The sequence below is a fragment of the Muntiacus reevesi genome, chromosome 11, assembly GCF_963930625.1.
Source record: "Muntiacus reevesi chromosome 11, mMunRee1.1, whole genome shotgun sequence".
NCBI classification, from domain to species: Eukaryota; Metazoa; Chordata; class Mammalia; order Artiodactyla; family Cervidae; genus Muntiacus; species Muntiacus reevesi.
The window spans coordinates 67370752-67397791 of record NC_089259.1 but is presented as its reverse complement, the minus strand read 5'-3'; the positions used below and the strand labels follow the sequence as shown (position 1 = coordinate 67397791).

General features: G+C 38.8%; 1 protein-coding gene across 1 annotated transcript in view; it reads right to left on the bottom strand.

Annotated features, from left to right (window-relative positions):
- The window catches only part of LOC136144150 (ATP-binding cassette sub-family C member 4-like), a 140793-nt gene that overhangs the window by 8432 nt on the left and 105321 nt on the right, over positions 1–27040 (bottom strand). The window contains exons 26-27 of the mRNA XM_065901808.1: positions 22232–22390; positions 9444–9533 (exon numbers count right to left, since the gene is read on the bottom strand). Of these exons, the coding sequence (XP_065757880.1) occupies positions 9444–9533; positions 22232–22390 (249 nt within the window). The remainder of the gene's footprint in view (positions 1–9443; positions 9534–22231; positions 22391–27040) is intronic.

Below are 27040 nucleotides of genomic sequence, written 5' to 3'. Positions count from 1 at the left end.
TCAAGACTGCCAGGAGAAATATCAATGACTTCAGATATACAGATGACACCACCCTTATGGCAGGAAGTAAAGAAGAACTAAAGAGCCTCTTGATGAAAATGAAAGAGGAGAGTGAAAAAGTTGGCTTAAAGCTCAACATTCAGGAAACTAAGATCATGGCATCCGGTTCCATCACTTCATAGCAAATAGATGGGGAAACAGTGGAAACTGGCTGAATTTATTTTGGGGGGCTCCAAAATCACTGCAGGTGGTGATTGCAGCCATGAAATTAAAAGACGCTTACTCATTGGAAGGAAAGTTATGACCAACCTAGACAGCATGTTAAAAAGCAGAGACATTACTTTGTCAACAAAGGCCCGTCTAGACAAGGCTATGGTTTTTCCAGTAGTCAAGTATGAGTGTGAGAGTTGGACTATAAAGAAAGCTGAGCACTGAAGAATTGATGCTTTTGAACTGTGGTGTTGGGGAAGACTCTTGAGAGTCCCTTGGACTGCAAGGGGATCCAACCAGTCCATCCTAAAGGAGATCAGTCCTGGGCGTTCAGTGGAAGGACTGATGTTGAAGCTGAAACTCCAATACTTTGGCCATCTGATGTGAAGTACTGACTATTGGGAAAGACCCTGATGCTGGGAAAGATTGAGGGCAGGAGAAGAAGGGGATGACAGAGGATGAGATGGTTGGATGGCATCACTGACTCAATGGACATGGGTTTGGGTAGACCCTGGGAGCTGGTGATGGACAGGGAGTCCTGGCGTGCTGCGGTTCATGGGGTCACAAAGAGTCAGACACAACTAGCGACTGAACTGAATGGAAAATACACAAATTCAAACAATGGTAAACTGCAGCTTATACATTAGTAATCCTGGAACCTGCTCTGGTAATGGTTCTTTCCCAAGTTTAATTCTATAAATAGTGGACCAATCAAGTGCATTTTCCTCAGTGTCATAAATGTCTTGCAGTGAATGAAAACTCATTAATAAATAAGACACAGTGTCTTATTTCCCCCATAATATGGATATAGGTGATGTTTATATTTATCTATCTTCATAAAGTTATACTCCAAAGATTAGAAAAAGCAAACTTTTAACTGCCAAAGATAATCTGAAACTACATTTGGTGGTAGGGATCAGTTCTATAAATATTTATTTTGGAAAAGTATTATAGAGCAAGAACCAAACTCAGGCTTTACTTGAAGAACAAAGAAGACATACACTCCAAATTAAGAGACCAACAGATTGATGAGTGATGGCTGATAAGTTATCTGACACTTTACAATGTCAGATAACAACACACCAAGGATAAGTCAGCAGTGTTTTTAATTTTTCATTTTTCCGGTATCCTACATGCTGGAGCACATCTATGAATGTGGACCTGAATTGTGTTCCAGATGGGACTCCAATCCCATGAAAAGGGAATTCTGAGTTAGGATTAAATATGATATTTGTAGGTAGTGTTAGCATGAAAAGTACATAAAATCTAAAGGGTAAGATTTGGATTGTGGTGCAAGTGGTTGGATTTGTTTAAGACTGACATCCTGACTCACACTTGCCTCTGACTTGGATCACATCTCATCACTAACTTGATTTTATATTTTCCTTCGAGTTTGTCCATATCTGCTTCATGAGGAAAAAGGGTTGTGAGGAGAAATGTTTTTCAAAAAATGTTAATTTCTGAGACTCTGTCTTCATTTATAAATCAGGGATGGTTATGAGAATATATGAATATGAAGGCCCTCTGTAATGTAATGATAAAATCAAATTATATTAAGTTTTCAAAATGGGGAAAAAAGACAATAGAAGCAGAGACAATAAAGAGCTAAAACTCGAGAATCTGAAAACATACTAGATAATAGTATAATATTACTGTTAAATTTATTGATTAGCATGCCTGTGTTAGGACATATAAGGGAATGTACTTGTTTTTACAAGGTGTACATTTTTGTATTTAAAGGTGAAATACAACTTTTAATAAACATTTCTACAACTTACAAACAATTCAGCAAAATATAGATTATATTGATGGAGAAAATATGGGAAGACACTAACAGCTGATGAACCAGGTGAAGGTGTGTATGTGTTCATCATACTATTCCTTCCATGTTCCTGTGATGTGAAAATTTTAAAACAATAAATTAGAGGCTTGGGACTCCCTGGTGGTCCAGTGGTTAAGAATCTACCTGCCAATGCACAGGACATGGATTTCATCCCTGGTCCAGGAAGATCCACATGGCAAGGAGCAAGTGAACCCATGTGCCACAACTACTGAGCCCACACTCTAGAGCCCACAGGCTGCAACTACTGAGGCTGCAGGCCACAGCTACTGAAGCCTGTGCGCTCCAGAGTCCAGGTGTCACAACAGGAGAAAATATGTCAGTGAGAAGCTGTGAAATGCCACGAAGATTAGCCCCTGTTTGCCACAACTAGAGAAAGCCTGCAAGCAGCAATGAAGAACCAGCACAGCCAAAAGGGAAAAAAAAAAATGGAGACCTGAAGCCAGACAGCCTGGGCATGAGTCCTGCCTGGCTCTGCCAACTGGGCAAGTTACTAAACTTATTCTACCTTAGCTTCCTAAGCTCTAAGACTATATTATTGAGAGGGTAACAGGCAGGAAGGCCAGGGGTCTCCAAATGGAGGAAACAGGCTGCAAATGCCAGACATTTTTATCTCTCTTAAGTGGCCAGAGGAAACAAACTATTGATATTTTTTTCTTTCTCTATACAAATTTAAAAGGAGGTTTCTCTTAAAATGCTGTGTTGCCATGACACCTGGTTTCACCTGAAGCTAACTATTCTCAAAACTTGAGTTAACCAATACCGTTTTTCTTATGGAAATGTTTGTCTTAAGCTATGTTAATGTACTATGCATTTACCCCAGACTGTCTTCAAGTTGGTTCCGCCAAATGGCTCAACCTACTTGACAAACCAGTATGTTATATTCAGATATTGTTCCCCTAATCTATGTAAATGAAACTATTTGATGGTAATCTGCCCTTCTACAAGATTCAAGTCAATTGTTTTATGGCCCAGGATGAATCATCTGGTACCAAGATTATCACAAAATGCAATTTATGGATAAGGGGCCTGGTGCCATTCTGAGTTTTAAGACATTCCTTTCTTTTCATTAACAGACTGCTAGTGACTATATAATATCCAGCTGAAGACTAGCAGGGGATACTCTTTCTGCCCCCTTCTGATGCCTATGTCAGAAGCTTCCTCTCTCTCCTTTATACTTTAATAAAACTTTATTACACAAAAGCTCTGAGCGATCCAGCCTTGTCTCTGACCCCGGATTGAATGTGTCTCCTCCAGAGGCCAAGAATTCCAACGTCTTATCATTCAGCAACAACCTTTCATTGTCATAATTATAAAGATGGGTACCTCCTAACATTGATAGAGTATAAAATGAATCAGTACATGTAGAACTTATGACAGATCAATAGATATTCCCCAATATTAACAATGCTGTGAGCTAGCCTCTCTTCATGTTCTGCTCCATTTTCCTCCTTTGCATGTATCAGCACTGAGACCTTGTTACATATGCATTGACTTGTTTTCCATCTTCTCCAAGAGAATTTAAGCTCCAAGGGTAGAGATTTTGTCTTTTGATGACTGTGATAGCCCCACAATCTGCAATACTGCCTGTCTAACAAGTTCTCAGGAGATATTTGTTGACTGTATGAATGAAGGCATGACTGTATCTCATCATGTAACACATTTGTTCCTATAAATTAGAAAATAAATCCACATATATTAATAATTTATACATAACACTATCTTCTTATTAAGTGTAAAAGGAATATATTATAACAATTAACTGGGTCCAAGATATCACAACCTCACACTTTAAAACGTGAAAAGCACTGAAAAAGTTATGATTTAAGGAAAATGGAGTAAATAATACTATTCAAAACTATACATCTCAGTACAGAATCTTCCAGGCTGTTTCTGAGTTTGGGAAAATAACAGAATATAACAAAATTGAAAAATAATACCCTTAAATTGAAGGCACCCTATTTCTATCACCATAAACATTTTCAATGTAACCTACTACATGTACTCTATCTACCAACCAGGCACCAACATCCCTCACAGGAGATCAACACACATGTCAGATGGTTTCTATATCTTGTGGAACCTTCTTACTTTTCAAAAAGAAAGGCTGGTGTGGACTGAAGGAGACACTGAAATGCAATAAACAGATGGGGAAGAGCTTTTACTAGAGCAGGACCAGCAGTAAGGGAAGTAAGGGACTTTAGTAACTTAGTAAAGTTAGCCCGTTCACCTAACACAGGGCCTGGAAGTGGACATGTGACCTGTCCCACTGCAAGGACTGAACCGTGTGGTTCCTGATGCACAGGCTACTGATGCCCAGGTTTCTGTATCTCGGTTTCCTGTATGATGAAACACACTTCTGTCCGAACAGAGACACTATCAACATCGAACATTTGACTGCGTGACTTCCTCCCCAGTTTTCACAGGACAGACCATATGCTTAACTTCATATCCCAGAATCCCAGCTGTTTTGTTTTCATTTTTTTAACAGAAGTGACACATTGGTGATTCACTTTGAGAGTTTGATCTACTGTGCTCTTTTAACTTTTGATTGATAAGGTGCTTCCTCTTCAGATACATTCATGTTATACTTGTGGCATTATCTTGCTTCTTAGTGCCCCAATCAGCACTAATTAACTGAAGAATTTTTGTCACTTTATAGTAAGATGACTAATTTACAGTATGTAAAAAAATGTATTTTCAGCATATTTCGAAAAATAACCAAGATGAGATGGACAGCATCCACTGGACTGCATCCCTTCTGAATGTCCATCTCTCCCAATGAAGAAGGAGGAAACAGAACTGCTGCTGCTGCTGCTAAGTCGCGTCAGTAGTGTCCGACTCTGTGCCACCCCATATATGGCAGCCCATCAGGCTCCCCCATCCCTGGAATTATCCAGGCGAGAACCCTGGAGTGGGTTACCATTTCCTTCTCTAATGCAAGAAACTGAAAAGTGAAAGTGAATTCACTCAGTCGTGTCCAACTCTTAGCGGCCCCATGGACCGCAGCTTACCAGGTTCCTCCGTCCACAGGATTCTCCAGGCAAGAGTACTGGAGTGGGTCCCCAGTGCCTTTTCTGGGAAACAGGACTAGAGGACTTTAAAAGAGGAAAACATAGTGATTCCCTCCTACTCACTCACACTCAGGCCACCTCTGTGAGTTTGGGTTCACAAGTCCAGTTTGGCACCACTTACACACTAATAACTATGGTTTTGAGTTCATATAAAAATTGACCTCACTGGTTAGTGATACCTCTTAGAGTGACAGGCTTTCCAGGTGGTACAGTAGTTATGAATCCTCCTTCCAAATTCAGGAGATGCAAGAGATGCGGGTTCAATTCCTGATTTGGGAAGATCCCCTGGAGGAGGAAACAACGACCCATTCCAGTATTTCTTGCCTGGAAAACTCCATGGACAGACGAGTCTAGTGGGCTATAGTTCCACAGAGGGTCACAAAAAGTCAGACATGATCAAGCATGCACACACACACACTTAGAGTGATAAATCACCCCATTATTCTATTTCTTCAGGAATTTTTATCACATATGTATGTTTTCAATGAAAGATTTGGTAGGTTTTCTTTAAAACAGTCATAAAGAAGTAATTCCTAGAGAAAAACAATGATGGGATGATTTCTCTAAGTGACATTACCAAAGTTAACACAGTAAATTCTTGAAGCAATATCCAAAAACCACATACTTCAGTTTTGAAATAGACTCACGTCTATTTCTTTTTATAGAAAGCTCCAAATGTAGTTTAAATAAAGGTAGATCTTAGTATCATGTACCCCTTCTACCACTTCATCATTTTTAGAATTTAGATAAAAGTTGCCTCTCTGTCCATGGAACAATGTGTTCTAAAATTCTGGAGTAATTTTTCAATCTGAGAATCTGTGAAAAAATATATCACCTGGGAAACAAATAGAAAAATAATTTACCAGTACTTCTAGTATTTTTCTTAAGATGTCATAATTTCACCATTAAACCTGTCCTGTGAATTCAAGATCAGCTAGCTCAATTCAGTTCAGTCGCTCAGTCATGTCCTACTCTTTGCAACCCCATGGACTACACAACTCCAGGTTTCCCTGTCCATCACTAACTCCCGGAGCTTACTCAAACTCATGTCGATCAAGTCAGTGATACTATCTAACCATCTCGTCCTCTGTCGTCCCCTTCTCTTCCTGCCTTCAATCTTTCCCAGCATCAGGGTCTTTTCCAATGAGTCAGTTCTTCACATCAGGTAGCCAAAGTATTGGAGTTTCAGCTCCAGCATCAGTCCTACCAGTGAATGTTCAGGACTGATTTCCTTTGGGATGAACTGGTTGGATTTCCTTGGAGTTCAAGGGACTCTTAAGAGTCTTCTCCAACACCAGAGTTCAAAGTCATCAATTCTTCGGTGCTCAGCTTTCTTTATAGTCCAACTCTCACATGACTACTAGAAAAACCATAGCTTTGAGTAGAAGGAAATTTGTTGGCAAAGTAATGTAATATTTAAGGTAATATGCTGCTGAGATTGGTCACAGCTTTTCTTCCAAGGAGCTAGCATCTTTTAATTTTATGGCTGCAGTCACCATCTGCAGTGATTTTGGAGCCTCCCCCCAAAAAAAGTCTTTCAGTGTTTCCATTGTTTCCCCATCTATTTGCCATGAAGTGATGGGACCAGATGCCATAATCTTCGTTTTCTGAATGTTGAGTTTTAAGCCAACTTTTTCATTCTCCTGTTTCACTTTCAACTGCAGCTTCTTCAGCATTCTTCAGCAAGATCAGTGGATCATCCTATCTAATTACATTTGATACTTAACTGCTCTTCCCTCTTCTCTTCTAGAATTTCACTATAGACTCAAAGACTTAAATGATCAGAGGTGCACTTCTTTGGGGGCAGGAAAAGGTAAAGCAATTGACCCGATTTAGGAAAACAAAATCCTCACGTTGCTGGAAAGCCAGGTGGGTGTGTAAAGACTCAGTGTTGACATCTTTCAGAAACCAGAATTTCCGGCTGGAAATGTATGACCTCCATCCAAATCAGCCTGTTCACAGTCAAGGCTAATCTACATATTACAGACTTCAGAGCTTGCTTGGAAGGGTAACACTAAATGGCAAACACATCAATTCAAAGCAACATGAACAATTACTCGATTTGTGTAACAAAAAAAATTTAAAGAACTATGCCACACTTCTCTGAAATGAAGAGAGCAATAAAAATTTGGTAGTTATTTATGTCAAAGAGTGTTTTTCCTTTGTTTTCTCTAACAGTTTTATCGGGTCTGGTCTTACATTTAGGTCTTTAATCCATTTTGCCCTTCTTTTTGTATATGGTTATTAGCTGCTGCTGCTGCTGCTAAGTCTCTTCAGTCGTGTCCAACTCTGTGTGACCCCATAGACAGCAGCCCACCAGGCTCCTCTGTCCCTGGAATTCTCCAGGCAGGGATACTGGAGTGGGTTGCCATTTCCTTCTCCAATGAATGCATGCATGCTAAGTCACTTCAGTTGTGTCTGATTCTGTGCGACCCTATGAACAGCAGTCCACCGGGCTCCTCTGTCCAGGGGATTCTCTAGGCAAGAATACTGGAGTGGGTTGCCATTTCCTTCTCCAATATGGTATTAGGGAGTATTCTAATTTCATTCTTTTACATGTAGCCATCCAATTTTCACAGCACCACTAATTGAAGAGATATCTTGTCTCCATGCTAGATTCTTGCCTCCTTTGTCATAGACTAGGTGACCGTAAGTATGTGACTTTATCTCTGGGCTTTTTACACTGTTCCATTGATCCATATTTATGTTTTTTGTGTGTCTGTGTGTGCCAGTACCATGCCATCTTGATTACTGCAGTTCTGCACTGAATTTGTCAAAAAGTTCATTTGGGTCTTTCTATAATATCTTATGTAATGAACTTTTTGGCCAACTTAATAATGTAGTCTGAAGTCAAGGAACCTAATCCCCAGCTTCATATTTTCTTTCTTAAGATTGCTTTGGCTATTTGGGATCTTCTGTGTTTCCATACAAATTGTAAAATTTTTTGCCCTAATTCTATGAAAAACACCATTGGTAATTTGACAGGGATTGTGTTGAATCCGTAGATTCTTTGGGTAGTATAGTCATTTTCACAATATTGATTCTTCAAATCCAAGAATATATTTTTCAATCTGTTTGTGTCAACTTTGGTTTCCTTTGTCAGTAAATTCACAGTTTTCTGAGTACTGATCTTTTGCCTCCTTAAGTAGGTTTTTTCTTATGTATTTTATTCTTTTTGTTGCAGTGGTAACAGGATCATTTCCTAATTTCTCTTTCTGATCTTTCATTGTTAGTGTATAGGAATGCGCATGCTTACTTTTTAGAAGCACAAGACTGAGCTAGGTCCTGTGAAAAATTTAAAGACTGTCTATGGTTTAGAAGTCTAGAGTTTCTGCCCTCAGTAGAATCAATTTGTAAAATGAGGACAACACTAAATATTCAAACCAACAGCAAGATAATAGTAAAAAATGTTTCATGCAAGGGTAAGGGAATTCAAAGAAGTGGGGCAAGGGGAAACATGATACAAAAAATGACAGAAAATTCTCCAGAAATCAACCTCTCCATATAAAAACTTAGCAAATTCTCCAGGGTTCCATTACCTGCATTCATGCTTCAGCATTAAAATGACATAATCACCAATAAATAATCATTCTCACATTCCAGGGCTTCCCTGGTGGCTCAGACAATAAAGAATCTGCCTACAATGTGGGAGATTCAGGTTCGATCCCTGGGTTGGGGAGATCCCCTGGAGGACAGAATGGCAACCCACTCCAGTATTCTTGCCTGGAGAAGTCCATGGACAGAGGAACCTGGCAGGCTACAGACTGTGGGATCGCAAAGAGTCAGATATGACTGCATGAATCTCTTTTTTCTGTCTTTTTCTCATATTCCAACTATAAAATATACTTTTATAGACACTTTACTATGAAACTTCCTCATTTTATTGGTCTGACCTCATTCACATCTTTCAGTTAATAATGAAAAACTACTACTGTCTCACTTAGTAGATGTTCCCTAAGACCAGAGGAATAAAATGAACACTGGAAAGTGATTAGGGTAATGACATCACTAGATCACTAGTAGAATTTTATCCCATAGCTTTAACATCTAATTTAGTGCTCTGCAAAGGACAAGATAATGTGGCTAGTCATTCAAGGTTTTAAGGAAAAAGCTAAAATGGGAACATGGCATTATATTGTTGATTTTCATCATCATTAATTAATAAACATTGTAAGTGTACACATGTCATCAATGTTCTTCTAGGAGGTAAACAAAGTCAATTAAACTGTTAAGCTCCTCTTAGTTACCTGCAATGCTCAAAATTTACATGCATGGATACTGATGCTAACAGTTAATTATATTTAACATTAATAAATTACCTCTTCTAAGGCATTCCATAGTTCCTCATCTGTATGTTCATTAAAAGGATCCAGATTTTTCCTCATTGTTCCAGTGAATAAAACAGGTTCCTAAATACCCCAAAATACTGAATGTTATTACCTTAACCACTTTTCATTATATCCCAATGCTTACAGAACAGAATTAAAATATAAAATATCAAAATTACTGTAATTATTAATATTAAAATTGCAAATGTATATTTAGAAAACATTATCTATAAAATAATTTTCCATGTACAAAGTGTGCTACAAAATATCCTCCAGACTATTGAACATTAAAAGAAGAAAAAAGTGTTGAAGAAGTTTTTTATCTTAAGAGAAAAACTGAAGAAGAGAAAGGATTTAATTCCTTAAAAAAAAAAAAGGCTTCCTGGGACCATGGGCTTAAGCACACACATGCAAACTTAGGATATAATTACTGGAGAAACTTTACATCAAGATCTACATAAATTAATTGTCAATCTTAGTGTGACTGGGAAATATCAATAGCATAATTAGTTAGGTTTGTGACTCAAAGCAAAACCATTAAATATTTACACATTGGCACTGAAGAATAAACTAAGCTCTTTTCTCCACTGGTCAAACAGTCTTCTAGGATATGGAATCTCTCCACTTGTGTGAAAGGAACATCCCCACACGTGCAAAGAGAAGTCATCTCCTGGGGTCTGCAGCACCTCTGTCCACGTAGAGATCTCCTCAGATTCTGCGTCAACCTGATCCCCACATTCTCCCACCTGTGTCAGGATGACCTGCCTCACAGAGCCTCCTTACTACTAATTGCAAGGTCAGGATGACCTGAAACCCATTATGACTGGGTCATAATAAAATTATTCAAATAACTTTTCCTGTTCAACTTTTGGAGGAGCCACAAGTAAACTGCCCTAGAAATGTATATGTCCTTCCAAGTTTCAGGACTTCCCTGGTGGCTCAGTGGGTAAAACATCTGTCTGAAATGCGGGAGACCCAGTTTCAATCCCTGGGTCAACAAGATCCCCTGGAGAAGGAAATAGAAACCCACTCCAGGATTCTTGCCTGACGAATCCCATGGACAAAGGAGTCTGGTAGGCTGCAGTCCACCAGATTGCAGAGTCCAACATGACTGAGCAACTTCACTTTCCTTTCCTTTTTTCTAAGTTTCAAGAGAGAATCTTGTACAAAAGCTCCTGTAGACCATTTACATTTTCCTCTGGAAGGCTCTAATAAGCCAGGCCACAAGAATATGAGCAGCAGAGAAGAGCCCAACTGGTTCCTTTCAGTGAAGAGGGCAGAACAAGGGGATGCACATGTGTGGGAACAAGGGGAAACCTGACGCTGCCACAAGTGCCCGGAACTGCTCGGAATCACCAGCCTCAAAATCCTGCCTGGCCTTGGGGCTAGACTTTCCTCCTCACTTCACAAAAGCCTGAGAAGATGAAGAAGACAGATATTTCTTTTTCCTAGTCATGAAGAAGAATGACACTCGACAGCCTTCTATACCTTGTCAATATTGTCTCTGTTTTAAGTCTGGTGAGCGACAAATGAATGCAGAAGACTCAGGGTGTACCACCAAAAAATGTGTATCCCTAAGCAAAATCCTATATAAAAAGACATTATATAGGAGCTTTATTGCACAAAGTTGATTAAGTGGCCAGTATGCCTCCAAAGTGGTGAAATCACTGCTCATACATTTCAAAATGATTACTGAACTGAAAACTCCCAAGACCCAAATTTAAGGTCTTCTTTAAAATTCTTGAATTCAAAACCAAGACTAAACAACCATCTGTGCAATGGTAAGAGTTCTTTGTTAGGGGAACCATCATTCTACTTCAGAGTTTCACAAAACTTTTTTACTCTTTGTAATTATCAACCCTAAGATTCATACGTGCAGGCAATTTCTCATCCTTCAGTTGTTTCCATGAGGTTAAAACAGACAACGTGGCCAATCAAGGAGAGGCTGCGCCCCAATATTCCTCTTTTCTCCATTTTTACTATTTCATTTTCCAGATCCTTTCAGATAAGCAGCTGCTCCCTGAACATAATCTCAATCAGTGTTCTTTCTGGGAAACATACTTAACTACTTCAGATCCTCAGCACAAAGGATGAACATACATCCTTTGTTCATCAACCTACTTTGTACATCAATCTACTTCAGATCCTCAGCACAAAGGATGAACATACATCCTACTTGCTCTGTTCAAGGAAATAACTTATGAGGAGATTTCATTTTTGCTCATTCCTGAATTTTGAACACAAACTGAGGAGTACCTTCTTAAAAACACAGTATTCATCTTCAAAAGATCCCCCCAGGACTGATGGTCTATGTATCTACTCCCCTGTCTCTGGTTCCTACCCAGATCCTTGCTCCTATCCCCTCTCCCCCAATTCTGATCTGCTCATGCGGGGTCAGCAGTATGGTGGGATGAACCTGGGAGAGAGGCAGACAGAGGACCCCAGAAGCTCGCTGCTGCTCCAAGGATCACAGGAAGCAGGCAGCCAGGGAAGATGCTGCGAGTTCATTATCTGAGTGGCTCACCCGAGTGGGGCAACTCAAAGAAACAGTACTGGGCTCCCCTTCTGCAGAGTCTGCTCTCAGCTCCCCAAGTTCCCTAAATTAGGGTGTTGAGATACAAGCATCACTGCTTCCTACTCATTTGGGGGGAAGAGAGATTTAAGTTCTCTGCACTTAGACAAGTTAACTTCATGTAACCAAACCAACAGACTTTCTTCATCTCTGAGCCAGTAAGACATTGTAAAGACAAAGGGCTCTTGATTCAGGAGGGGTAAGATTTTGAGCATGTTTTCCTGACACTTACTAGCCAAAGACACATAAACAAGTAAACCCCTTTCAAAACTGATGCTGCCTAAATAAGGGACAGGACAGTAGGAGTGGTATCTTCTGGCTTTGCTCCATACTTATTCACTTTTGTTATGGTTTGGGGAATCCTTTTGAGGATTTTTTAACATAAGATGTTATGTTATGTTAAAAAATTTTCAGGAAAATATCTGATGAGAACATCATTTAGTTCAACTAACATTTATTGAAAAAAAAAAACTTGGAATCAGACAATTCTCAGTTCTGATTTTACTGCTCATTAGTTATTAGACTCAGGGTAAATTATTAATCTTCCCAAGACTTAATGCAAACTCGGGTTAGCCTTGCAGGGCTGCTCTGAGAATCTGGAATAACAGGGAAGCTCCTGCTGTGATGTTAACATGGACCAGAAGCCCCCAGGAGGGGGACGGTGAGGCATGGTGTTTGTCAAAATGCAGGTGCAATGAATGGATCAGGAAATCAATTTTGTGCCTCGTGACTATCACTTTATCATTTATATGAACTAGAATAGAACTGGTATCACAGAAAATAGAGCACAGAGCAAGAGTAATGTTATTTGTGAAATTTTTGTTCCTCTGTGTGTATGTGTGTATGCACATGGAGGCACATGAATCATGATACAGATCAACTGTACATGGACCACACTCAACAACCACTTGAAGGCACAAGCAGAGTAATTTTCTGCCCAGGCTCTGGAGCTGGGAATCTCTTTAAATTTGAATCCTGTTAGTATATTTTGGAAATTAATACCTTGTTGGTTGCAACATTTGCACATATTTCCTTCCCTCCCAGAGGCTGTCGTTTCAGTTTTATTTATGGTTTACTTGGTGCTTCGATTCTTTTAACTAGGTCCCCTTTATTCTTGCTTCTGTTTTCATGACTTTAGGGGACAGATCCAAGAACATATTGCTGTGATTTATGTCAAAGAGTATTCTATGTTTTCCTCTAGGATCTTGTCTTACAAATCTTTAGGTCTTTAATTTATTTTGACTTTATTTTTGTCTATGTTATTAGAGAAAGTTCTAATTTCATTCTTTTACATATAGTTGCCCAGATTTTCCAGCACTATTTATTGAAGAGACTGTCTTTTATCCATTACATATTCTTACCTCTTTTGTCTTAGATTAACTGACCATAAGTGCATGGGTTTATATCTGGGTTTTTTATCCTGTTCCATTAATCTATGTGCCTGGTTTCTGTGGCAGGAACATACTTTTCATTATTGTGTCTTTGTAGTACAGTCAGAAGTCAGAGATTGTGAATCCTCCAGCTGTGATCTTTCTCAAGATGGTTTTGGCTATTTGAGGTCTTTCCTGTCTCTATATAATTTTTTTAACATTTCTTTTGTTCTAGTTCTGTGAAAAATGCCATTGGTAATTTGATAGGGATTGCACTGAATCTGTAAATTGCCTTGTATAGTTTTGTCATTTTTAACAATATTGATACTTTCAATCTAAGAACACAGTATAACTTTTCATCTGTTTGTGTTGTCTTCAATTTCTTTCATCAGCATCTTATAGATTAAGGGTCTTTTGCCTTCTTAGGTAGGTTTATTCCTAGCATTGTTTTTATTTTTTATTTTTTTCCCTTTGACATGATGGCCAATGAGGTTGTTTCCCTAATTTCTCTTTCTGATACTTTGTTTTTAGTCTATATAAATGCAAGAGATTTCTGTATATACAACAGTTATATAGCTCAATATCAAAGACAGAAACAACCCAATCAAAAAATGGACCAAATATCTGAATAGACATTTCTCCAAAGAAAAATACAGATGGCCAAAAGGCATATGAAAAGATACTCAACATCACTAATTATTAGAGAAATACAGATCAAAACTACAATGAGGTATGACTTCACACTGGTCAGAATGGCCATCATGAAAAAGTCTGCAAATAATAAATGCTGGAAAGGGTGTGGAGAAAGGGTACCTTCCTACACTGTTGGTGGGAGTGGAAACTGGTGCAGCTATTATGGAAAACAATGTGGAGGTTCCTTAAAAAGCAGAAAAAAAGTTCCCATGTGATCCAACAACTCCACTCCTCAGCGTATATCCAGAAATAAATAAAAACCCTTATTCAAAAAGATATATGCACTCAAGTGATCACAGCAGAACTACTTAACAACAGCCAAGATATGTCCATAGACAGATGAATGGATGAAGAAGATGTGGAGTATACTCACACATGCACACACAATGGAATATTATCAGCCATATAAGCGAAACAAATTATGCCACTTGCAGCAACAAGGAAGGACCCAGAGATTGTCAGGCTAAGTGTAATAAGTCAGACAGAGAAAGACAAACATCATATGAGATCACTTATACATGGAATCTTTAAAAATGATACAAATTAACTTATCTACAACCCAGAAATAGACTCACAGACATAGAAAACAAATAATGGCTACCAAAGGAAAAGAGATAGGGAGGGATAAATTAGAAATCTGGTAATAATGGATACACACTACTATATACAAAATAAATTAAAAGGATCTACTTATAGAACAGGGAACTATATGTAATATCTTGCAATAACCTATGATAAAAGGATCTGAAAAAAATATATATGTGTGTATACACATGCATATAAAGTATATATAAATATATATTTATATAAAATTATATATATAAATATATATATCTGAACCTCTTGACTATACTACTGAAACACTGTGAATCAACTATGCTTCAATTTAAAAAAATAAACAGACACACACAAAATAAATCCTGACTCTGTCCCTTACTTGATAAGTGGGATAAGCTCCCAGTGCCTCAATTTTTAAATCTGTCAGGTAAGGATAACAAAAGAATTGTGAGGATTAAGCAGGAAGTGGTAGGATAAGTGGCTAAGACATGTTCATGATTCCACAAACATTAGGAATTATCAATACTCACATAACTTGCCAAGGATTATAACAAGCACTAGAGGAACAGACATGAGAAATATAGGCTCCATCCTCAAGGAAAGGAAGAAAAGAGTTGAGAGTGTGAGGCGGGCTGAGATGACCAGAGGTCTTGGTGTATAAGTAAGTAAATAAGAAAATACCAGAGTGTACAACGTGGTGATCAGGAGAGAAGCTGGTGGGAGGGGAGCCAGAAATCAAAGTATAAAAAAATGCTAATCTATCTTCTTGCTTTTAGTGGAAAACATCAGATACATTTCTCTGTTACCCTTTTCCCCAAAATTCCTACTGTGTTTTTTATTTCTTTGCTTAACTATTTATATAAACAACTTAGTTTATATTGTAACAATAAATATAAAGAAAATAATCAAGGACTATAAACACATAGGCAGAAATTAGAGAATAAAGTCACTCCAGAAGGTGTTACTCTTTTTACTTAAGCAGAAATAATACCCAAAGGTCTGTGCCCTGATCCTTAAGAATAACAACAGTTCTTGCAGTCCAAGGGACGCTCAAGAGTCTTCTCCAACACCACAGCTCAAAAGCATCAATTCTTCAGCATTCAGCTTTCCTTATAGTCCAACTCTCACATCCATACATGACCAGTGGAAAAACCATAGCCTTAACTAGATGGATCTTTGTTGGTAAAGTAATGTCTCTGCTTTTTAATATGCAGTCTAGGGTGGTCATAACTTTCCTTCCAAGGAGTAAGCGTCTTTTAATCTCATCGTTGCAGTCACCATCTGCAGTGATTTTGGAGCCCAAAAAAATAAAGTCTGACACTGCTTCCACTGTTTCCCCATCTATTTCCCATGAAGTAATGGGACCAGATGCCATGATTTTGGTTTTCTGAAAGTTGAGCTTTAAGCCAACTTTTTCACTCTCCTCTTTCACTTTCATCAAGAGGTTCTTTAGTTCTTTTCACTTTCTGCCATAAGGGTGGTGTTATCTGTATATCTGAGATTATTGATATTTCTCCCAGCAATCTTGATTCCAGCCTCTGCTTCATCCAGCCCAGGTTTTCTAACGATGTACTCTGCATATAAGTTAAATAAGCAATGTGACAATATACAGCCTTGACATACTCCTTTTCCCGTTTGGAGCCAGTCTGTTGTTCCATGTCCAGTTCTAACTGTTGCTTCCTGACCTGCATACAGATTTCTCAAGAGGCAAGTCAGGTGGTCTGGTATGACCATATCTTACAGAATTTTCCACAGTTTATTGTGATTCACACAGTCAAAGGCTTTGGCATAGTCAATAAAGCAGAAATAGATGTTTTTCTGGAACTCTCTTGCTCTTTCAATGATCCAGCAGATGTTGGCAATTTGATCTCTGGTCCCTCTGCCTTTTCTAAATCCAGCTTGAACATCTTGAAGTTCATGGTTCACGTACTGTTGAAGCCTGGCTTGGAGAATTTTGAGCATTACTTTACTAGCATGTGAGATGAGTACAATTGTGTGGCAGTTTGAACATTCTTTGGTATTGCCTTTCTTTGGGATTGGCAGGAAAACTGAACTATTCCAGTCCTGTGGCCACTGCTGAGTTTTCCAAATTTGCTGGCATATTGAGTGCAGCACTTTCACAGCATCATCTTTCAGAATTTGAAATAGCTCAACTGGAATTCCATCACCTCCACTAGCTTTGTTTGTACTGATGCTTCCTAAGTCCCACTTGACTTCACATTCCAGGATGTCTGGCTCTGGGTGAGTGATCACATCATCATGATTATCTGGGTCATGAGGATCTTTTTTGTACAGTTCTTTTGTGTATTCTTGCCAGCTCTTCTTAATATCTTCTGCTTTTGTTAGGTCCACGCCATTTCTGTCCTTTATTATGCCCATCTTTGCACAATGTTCCCTTGCTATCTCTAATTTTCTTGAAGAAATCTCTAGTCTTTCCCATTCTATTGTTTTCCTCTATTTCTTTGCACTGATCACTGAGGGAGGCTTTCTTATCTCTCCTTGCTTTTCGTTGGAACTCTATATTCAAATGGGTATATTTTTCCTTTTCTCCTTTGCTTTTTGCTTCTCTTCTTTTCACAACTATTTGTAAGACCTGCTCAGACAGCCATTTTGCTTTTTTGCATTTCTTTTTCTTGGGGATGGTCTTGATCCCTGTCTCCTGTACAAAGTCACAAACCTCTGTCCATAGTTCATCAGACACTCAATCTATCAGATCTAGTCCCTTAAGTCTATTTCTCATTTCCACTGTATAATCATAAGAGATTTGATTTACATCACACCTGAATGATGTAGTGGTTTACCCTACTGTCCTTAATTTATGTCTGAATTTGGCTATAAGGAGTTCATGATCTGAGCCACAGTCAGTTTCTGGTCTTGTTTTTGCTGACTGTATAGAGCTTCTCCATCTTTGGCTGCGAAGAGTATAATCAATTTGATTTCAGGGTTGACCATCTGGTAACGTCCATGTGTAGAGTCTTCTCTTGTGTTGTTGGAAGAGGGTGTTTGCTGTGGTCAGTGTGTTCTCTTGGCAAAACTCTATTAACCTTTGCCCTGCTTCATTCTGTACTGCAAGGCCAAATTTGCCTGTCACTCCAGATGTTTCTTGACTTCCTACTTTTGTATTCCAGTCCCCTATAGTGAGAAGGACTTCTTTTTTCTGTGTTAGTTCTAAAAGGTCTTGCAGGTCTTCATAGAACTGTTCAACTTCAGCTTCTTCAGCATTACTGGTCGGGGCATAGACATGGATTACTGTGATACTGAATGGTCTGCCTTGGAAACGAACAGAGATCATTCTGTCATTTTTGAGATTGCATCCAATACTGCATTTTGGACTCTTCTTTTGACTGTAATGGTTACTCCATTTCTTCTAAGGGATTTTTGCCCTTAGTAGTATATATAAGGGTCATCTGGGTTAAATTCACCCATTCCAGTCCATTTTAGTTGGCTGATTCCTACAATGTCAACATTCACTCTTGCCATCTATTTGACCACTTTCAATTTGCCTTGATTCATGGACCTAACATTCCAGGTCTCTATGCAATATTGCTCTTTATAGCATCAGACCTTGCTTCTATCACCAGTCACATCCACAACTGGGTGTTGTTTTTGCTTTGGCTCCATCTCTTCATTCTTTCTGAAGTTAGTTCTCCACTGATCTCCAGTAGCATACTGGGCACCTACCGACCTGGGGAGTTCATTTTTCAGTGTCCTATCTTTTGGCCTTTCCATACTGTTGATAGAGTTCTCAATGCAAGAATCATGGATACAAGTCTTAGTACTATTTTGTAAGCATACTGTCTGGAATGTGCATATAGAGCATACTCAAAGAAAGGGCAGAAACCAACAGGACAAAACCAAAACATGTTGATGCAAAGGTTTGCTTGGTCTTTGCTCAGATGTGCTTCCAAACATTATTAAGCAGAGCCAAGAATAATCTAATGATATTTACTTATAGTGCTATTTTATGTTCACGAGCATACAACTTTTTTCTAATTGAGAAGCATTAAAAATAATGTAGGGCATGTTTCTAAAGCTTTGCATCCAAGGACTTTACATATATGCCCTTTATTTCTGTTAACTAATCATCTCTCTTGGCCATTTCAGAGATGAGTACCATCGAACCATAAAACTTGGGAATCTAACCTCATTTATTTTCTACTGTAACCACAAGTCATAAATCTAATAGCAAGAGGAAATTTGTAAATATGGGGACTGAATATGCTAAAAATTTCTTCCCATTTTTCCTGAATTGAACACCTTTGAATAAAATTTGTTTTAATTGTAGTAAAATACACATAAAATTTACTAGTTTAACCACCTTTAAGTGCACAGTTCAGTGGTATTAAATACATTCACACTGTTGTATAACCATCACCACCTTCCAGCCACAGATCTCCTTTCATCTTGTAGAACTGAAAATCTGTACCCATTAAACAACTCCCCTTTCCCAGCAGCTTCTGGCACCCACCATTCTACATCCTGTATCCATGAGTTTAGTACTCTAGGTACCTCCTATTAGTAGAGTAATATAGTATTTGCCCTTTGTGACTGGCTTATTCCACTCATCTCACATGCTAGTAAAGTAATGCTCAAACTTCTTCAAGCCAGGCTTTAATAATACATGAACTATGAACTTCCAGATATTCAAGCTGGTTTTAGAAAAGGCAGAGGAACCAGAGATCAAATTGCCAACATTTACTGGATCATTAAAAAAGCAAGAGAGTTCCAGAAAAATGTATATTTCTGCTTTATTGACTATGCCAAAGCCTTTGACTGTGTGGATCACAATAAACTGTGGAAAATTCTGAAAGAGACAGGCATACCAGATCATCTGACCTGCCTCTTGAGAAACCTGTATGCAGGTCAGGAAGCAACTGTTAGAACTGGACATGGAACAACAGACTGGTTCCAAATAGGAAAAGGAGTATGTCAAGGCTGTATATTGTCACACTGCTTATTTAACTTTAATGCAGAGTACATCTTGAGAAACTCTGAGCTAGATGAAGCACAAGCTGGAATCAGGATTGCCAAGAGAAATATCAATAATCTCAGATATGCAGATGACACCACCCTTATGGCAGAAAGTGAAGAGGAACTAAAAGCCTCTTGATGAAAGTGAAAGAGGAGAGTGAAAAAATTGGCTTAAAGTTCAACATTCAGAAAACTAAGATCATAGCATCTGGTCCCATCACTTCGTGGGAAATAGATGGGGAAACAGTGGGAAAAGTGTCAGACTTTATTTTTTTGGGCTCCAAAATCACTGCAGATGGTGACTGCAACGATGAGATTAAAAGACGCTTACTCCTTGGAAGGAAAGTTATGACCACCCTACACAGCATATTAAAAAACAGAGATATTACTTTGCCAACAAAGGTCCATCTAGTCAAGGCTATGATTTTTCCACTGGTCATGTATGGATGTGAGAGTTGGACTGTGAAGAAAGCTGAGCGCCGAAGAATTGATGCTTTTGAACTGTGGTGTTGGAGAAGACTCTTGAGGGTCACTTGGACTGCAAGGAAATCCAACCGGTTCATCCTAAAGCAGATCAGTCCTGGGTATTCATTGGAAGGACTGATGCTGAAGCTGAAACTCCAATACTTTGGCCACCTTATGCAAAGAGTTGACTCATTGGAAAAAACCCTGATGCTGGGAGGGATTGCGGGCAGGAGGAGAAAGGGACGACAGAAGATGAGATGCCTGGATGGCATCACTGACTCGATGGACATGTGTTTGAGTAAACTCTGGGAGTTTATGATGGACAGGGAGGCCTGGTGTGCTGTGATTCATGGGGTCGCTAAGATTCGGACATGACTGAGCGTCTGAACTAAACTGAACTGAACTATTCCACTTAGTTTAATTTCCTCAAGATTCATCTGTGTTATAGCATGTGTCAGAATTTTCTTCTTTTGTAAGCCCAAATAATATTTCACTCTATGTACATATGCTACACTTTATTGATTCATCTGTCAACAGACTTTTGGGTGCCTTCAACTTTTTGCTGTTGAGAATAATGCTGTTATGCATGTAGAGGTATCTCTTCAAGACCTTTCTTCCAACTCTTTTGCGTTTATACTCTAAAATAGGATTGCTAAGTCATATGACAATTCTATCCTTAACTTTTCTGAGCAAACACCAACTTGATTTCCATCATGGCTGCACTATTTTACATCCCAACAAGCAATGAGTAAGGTTTCTAATTTCTCTACATCCTTGCTGACACTTGGCATTCTCTTTCTCTCTCTCTTTTCTTTGACAGCAAACATCTTAAAGGTTCTGAGGCGGCATTTCCCTATGGTCTGAAAAGAGTATCTTGGTTTCAAAAGTACTTAGAGTAATTCCAGGTATTTTAGAGGCCACGGGCAGGTAGCAACTGCTGTACCCAAGCCCACATTCTCCTTCCCTTTGGGTGCCATGTTCTATATGCTTGCTAATAAACAGGGATTTCAGGGCACATTACACCCACATTCCAGGAAGCAAAATTGCCTGGCTCATTTTGTCTCATCTCCTTTCTGTTTTTCATATCAAGTGGGTATTTTTCTGAGCTTCCTTTGGTGAGCAGATGATTATCGAGTATATTTTAAAAAATTCAATTTTTTTTTTTTTAAATCAGTGAGTCTGTCAAAACAGTGTAGGATGGAAGATGAGGACACAGGATCTAGGTTGCCCTTGGCTATATACCTGGAGGATAGTAATTTCTCAGTAAATATTCACCAAATTATGTTGAGTAAATTAACCACAAGGAAAGACAGGAGTGTCTACTGTGCATATAATCCAGTCTCCAAAACACTCCCTGAAAGTTATACTTCTTTAAGATGCAGAAGAAAAGAAAATAGAATCAGAGTCCAGGAAAAGACTGGCCAATGGCCAATTCAGTGCTCCACCATCACAGCAGTCACATCTGGGTCTATGTGAAGCACTTCACACTTAGCGACCTATTTTGTCCTCACAACAGCTCAAGGGGTTGGTACTGTTAGTTACCTTGCAAGACAGAGAAAACTGAGGTACATAGAGACAGAATTCTCAGTTACCTGCTCTACCTCCCTATTCTACACGGCCTCCCTGGTGAAAATGGTTTATTAATGGATGAACTTTCAGTGTCTCCCCAGCATATATATATACCCTGTAATTCTCAAAGCTCAACAGTTTCACAGAAAGTCCTCCAAGGAGATAATCACCTTTGAAAAGATGTCCTCATTTCCCACAGCAAAATTCCATCTGTAAAACACTTAAAAGTCATGTTTCCCTATAGGAACCTCTCCAGCACTAGACAAGCCATTTATCCTTTTATTCTCAGAATTATGTGGTCATCAGCAGATAAAATTGTGGCAACTAAGGAAGACTGAGTCCAGAAATCTATCTCAGTAAGTTATTAAATCACATGCACACAAAACTAACGAATGAACAAAGAAACAAAACATGGTATCCGATGAAAATGTCTGTTGAAAATACCTGATGCTAAAAATGTGCTCTATTGGGAAAAAAAGGATCAACCCTTTCACGTAACTTGAAAATAAAAATCCAATTAAAAGCAATTAAACTTATACACTTTATTAAAACAACATGTGAGAATGCTCTGATGTGCATACCTGAGGTGCAACTGACATTTTCTTCCTTAAATCATGAAGTCCAATGTTGGTTGTCCAGATCCCATCAATCCAAATGTCAGGTTCTTCAGGTTCTGACAATCTAAAAAGAGCAGTGATGAGGGAACTTTTTCCAGCTCCTGTTCTTCCCACAATGCCACGCTGTAAAAAGACCCAGGGCAATAAAACTCTGATTGTTGAATATTAATATTAAAAGTTCTATTATATATGAAGTGTAGTCTATAGTTTCTCAAGCATGGTCTTGGTGACATTTGAGTCCAGATAATTCATTGTTGGGGGGTCTGGGGACTGTCATGCATGTTGTAAGATGTTTGACAGTAGCAATGAACTATACCCACTAGATATCAGATAAAATCCCCAAATTGTAGCAACCAAAAATGGCAGATATTTACAAGTGTCCCTGGTTGAGACTACCATCAACCCAAGCATATGTAATATAAACGTGAGTGATTTTTATGACTTCTTACAGTTTTATTTATTTATGTAGTATTATTCAGATTTCCCTGAAAGTGAAAGTTAAGTTACTCAGCCGTGTCCGACTCTTTGCAACCCCATGGACTGTAACCTACTAGGCTCCTCCATGGGATTTTCTGGGCAAGAGCATTCGAGTGGGTTGCCATTTCCTTCTCCAGAGGATCTTCCCAACCCAGGGATCAAACCCAGGTCTCCTGCATTGTAGGCAGACACTTTACCGTCTGAGCCACCAGGGAAGTCAGATTTCCCTGAAGGAAAGCTTAATATGCTAAAAATTGTTTGTTTTCTGTGATTATCACATAGTATCCATTATGCGGTAGGTTAAAACCGGGAGACATGTATTGTGTGTGGTGTATGTGTATACATGTGTATGTATGTGTGTAATTAACTAATAGTCATAAATAAAGCAAGAAAATTAAAAAAATCTGCTGGCAGTGAAAAACCAGCAGTCTCCTAAGTGGTGCATAAGAAGTCAGTTTTTAAATTAGCTTTATTCCTGCTGCCTGGGTAATTTGACCTTGAGAATTACATGGGTAATTTTACAGATATGTCAACAAGTCACAAGTGTTATACATAAACAAGTACTCACTTTCTCAGGAATCTTTTAAGAGGAGTTATTTGGTAGAAAAATGAAGTCACTTCCTGATATTAAATATCTTAATTATACTTTAACTTGAAACAACTTAAAATATAAAATAGAGATTAAAAACAACACAAAGAAAATTTGCTATTTACATGGGACCTTCCATCAGAGCAGTAGAAAAGGCAGTTTATTAAAAAATTAATACTTAGAATTGAATTTTGGAAAAATAAAAAATACATATCATGCCAATCTATTTATTAATACCAAAACAGAGAGAAATTAAATGACTAACAATAAGGGTAAAGAATCTATACAGTGCAGATTAAATGCTGGTAAGGAATAAAACTGCATTCAATTATGTATGCAGACTGGCCTCTTTTACCAATGAGTCTGAAAGTGAAAAAAAGTATTAGTCACTCAGTCTTTTTGTGTGTGTGTGTGTATAGATACTGCAGTTTATTTTTTTTTTCCATTTATTTTTACCGGTTGGAGGCTAATTACTTTACAATATTGTAGTGGTTTTTGCCATACACTGAAATGAACCAGCCATGGATTTACATGTATTCCCCATCCCGGTCCCCCCACCCCATCCCTCTGGGTCTTCCCAGTGCACCAGCCCCGAGCACTCAGTCTTGTCTGGCTCTTTGTGACCACATGGAATGTAGCCCGCCAGGCTCCTCTGTTCATGGAATTCTCAAGGCAAGAATAGTACAGTGGGTTGCCATTTCCTACTCCAGGGGATCTTCCTGACCCAGTGATGAAACCCAGATCTCCTGCCTTGCAGGCAGATTCTTTACCATCTGAGCCACCAGGGAAGCCCAACTGCAAATTCCCTGAAGGAAGCTTCCCTAGAGATGACTTCATCTCTATTTAGAATCTGGAATTGATGATGGTGTAAGACATGCTTTTGATCATTTGTAAATCAGTAAAATTTTAAAACTCATAGCTTTAAATGGAACAACTAAATCTTTCTGAGCAATATAATCAGAATTCTTGGAAATTTTCATACTCTCTGATTTGAATTAGATTTTCTGATTTGAATCTCTAAAGTTTCACATCTTAGTCTGTCAAATCAATCATGGCATTTCAAAGCAGAATTTATCCTTAAAGAGATTAAACATAAGAAAAAGTGGGTTTAGCTAATTTTATTATCTTACAAAGATAACACAACATCTGTAAGATACTTTGTTGTTGTTTAATCACTCAGTCATGCCCAATTCTTTGCGACCCCATAGACTGCAGCATGCCAAGCCTCCCTGTCCTTCATCATCTCCCTGAGCTTGCTTAAACTCATGTCCATTGACTCAGTCAGTGACGCGATCCAACCTTCTCATCTTCTGTCATCCCCTTCTCCTCCTGTCTTCAATCTTTCCCATCAGGGTCTTTCCCAGTGAATTGCCTCTTCTCATCATGTAGCCAAAGTATTGGAGCTTCAGCTTCAGCGTAAGTTTTTCCAATGAATATTCCAGATTGATTTCCTTTAGGATTGACTGTTTTGATCTCCTTGCTGTCCAAGGGACTCTGAAGTCTTCTTCAACACCACAGTTCAAAAGCATCAGTTCTTCAGTGCTAGCCTTCCTTATGTTCCAACACTCACATCCATACATGACTACTGCTTTGATTTTATAGACATTTGTTGGCACAGTAATATCTCTTCTTTTAATACACTGTCTAGGTTTGTCATAGATTTTTCTTCCAAAGAGCAAGCGTCTTTTAATTTCATGGCTGCAATCACCAATCACAGAGATTCTGGAGCCCAAGAAAATATAGGCTGTCACTGTTTCCATTGTTTTCCCATCTATTTGCCACAAAGCGATGGGATTGGATGCCATGATTGTCGTTTGTTAAATGTTGAGTTTTAAGCCAGCTTTTTCACTCTCCTCTTTCACTTTCACTCTTTAGTTCTTTTTCACTTTCTGCCATAAGGTTGGTGTCATCTGCATAACACATAACTGAGTTTATTGATATTTCTCATGGCAGTCTTGATTCCAACTTGAGATTCAATCAGCCCAGCATTTCACATGATGTACTTTGCATATAAGTTGAATAAACAGGATAACAATATACAGCCTTGATGTACTCTTTTCCCAATTTTTAACCAGTCTTTTATTCCATGTCCAGTTCTAACTCTTGTTTCTTGACCTGCATACAGGTTTCTCAGGACATTTTGTACCTTATTTTAAACCCTAAACTATATAATACAGATGGGCCATTCTGTGCACACAGGCAGGTTGTAGTGTGTACATATGTGGCTCAAGTGTATGTACAGGCAGAACTCAAAGATACTTTGGATTTGGTTTCAGACAACCTCAATCATGTGAACATCACAAAATAAAGAAAGTTATATGAAATTTTTGTTTCTCTGTTCAAATAAATTTATGTTTATACTATATTGTAGTCTAGGGGGAGAAGGGGATGACAGAGGATGAGATGGCTGGATGGCATCACCGACTCGATGGACATGAGTTTGAGTAAACTCTGGGAGTTGGTGATGGACAGGAAGGCCTGGCATGCTGCGATTCATGGGGTCACACAGTCGGACACGACTGAGGGACTGAACTGAACCGAACTGAAGTGTACAATAGCATTATATATTAAAATGATGTACAACCTTAACTTTCAATAGTTTATTGCTAAAAGAATGCTAACCATCATCTGAACCTTTAACATTAAAATACACTGATCACAGATCAGATTAACAAATATAATAATAATGAAACAGTTTGCAATATTGCAAGAATTACAAAAATGTGACATAGAGACGTGAAGTTAGCAAATGCTGTAGGAAAAATGGTGCCAATATACTTGCTTGACACAGTGTTGTCATAAATGTACAATTTGTTTTTAAAAAAATGCATTGTCTGTGAAGCACAATAAAATAGGTGTGCCTATATTTCTGGGTGTTCTCATACACAAATCAACACACATCAGGACACAGGTGAGAACTGTATCTGTGAGAATATGTGTATGCTCCCATGTTATCAGCTCCACTGAAACTAATCCATCTGTGACAAACAAGAATATTTGTAGACTTCAGGTAAATGGACTGAGATATGTAGGGGCACCTAGGACTGCTTATAACCATAGGACTGTGAACTCCATACTCCAGTGAGGAGAATAAAAGAAAAAAAATTTTTAAAAATGGGGGTACTTCCCTGGCAGTCCAGTGGTTAAGATTCAGTGCTTCCTCTGTAGGAGGTGTGAATTCAATCCCACATCAGAGAACTAAGATCCCACATGCTGCATGGCCACAGGCCCCCCGCCCCCCCAAAAAAGAAAGAGGCAACTAAAAGAAAATCTGGCTCTGGCTATCCTGCAGTTCAGTCATCAAACTATAGTCTGAATGTCTTTTCTGGGTAACCAAAGGGTTTTACCAATCGCCCGTGGAGAGTGTCATCAGTATCAGTAATCTCACATTCTTCAATCTAAAGACACTTAGAGGGCTTCCCTGGTGGCTCAGTGGTAAAGAATCCACCTGCCAGTGCAGGAAACACAGGTGCAATCCCTGGTCCAGGGGAATCCAACATGCCACAGAGCAACTAAGCCCGTGTGCCACAACTATTGACCTGTGCTCTATACAACACAGGAACCAAAACCACTGAGCCACATGCCACAGCTACTGAAGCCCTCACACCCTACAGACTGTGCTCTGTAACAAGAGAGGCCACCACAACGAGAAGCCCAGGCATACAACTAGAGGAGTCCCTGTTCACCACAACTAGAAAAAAGCCTCA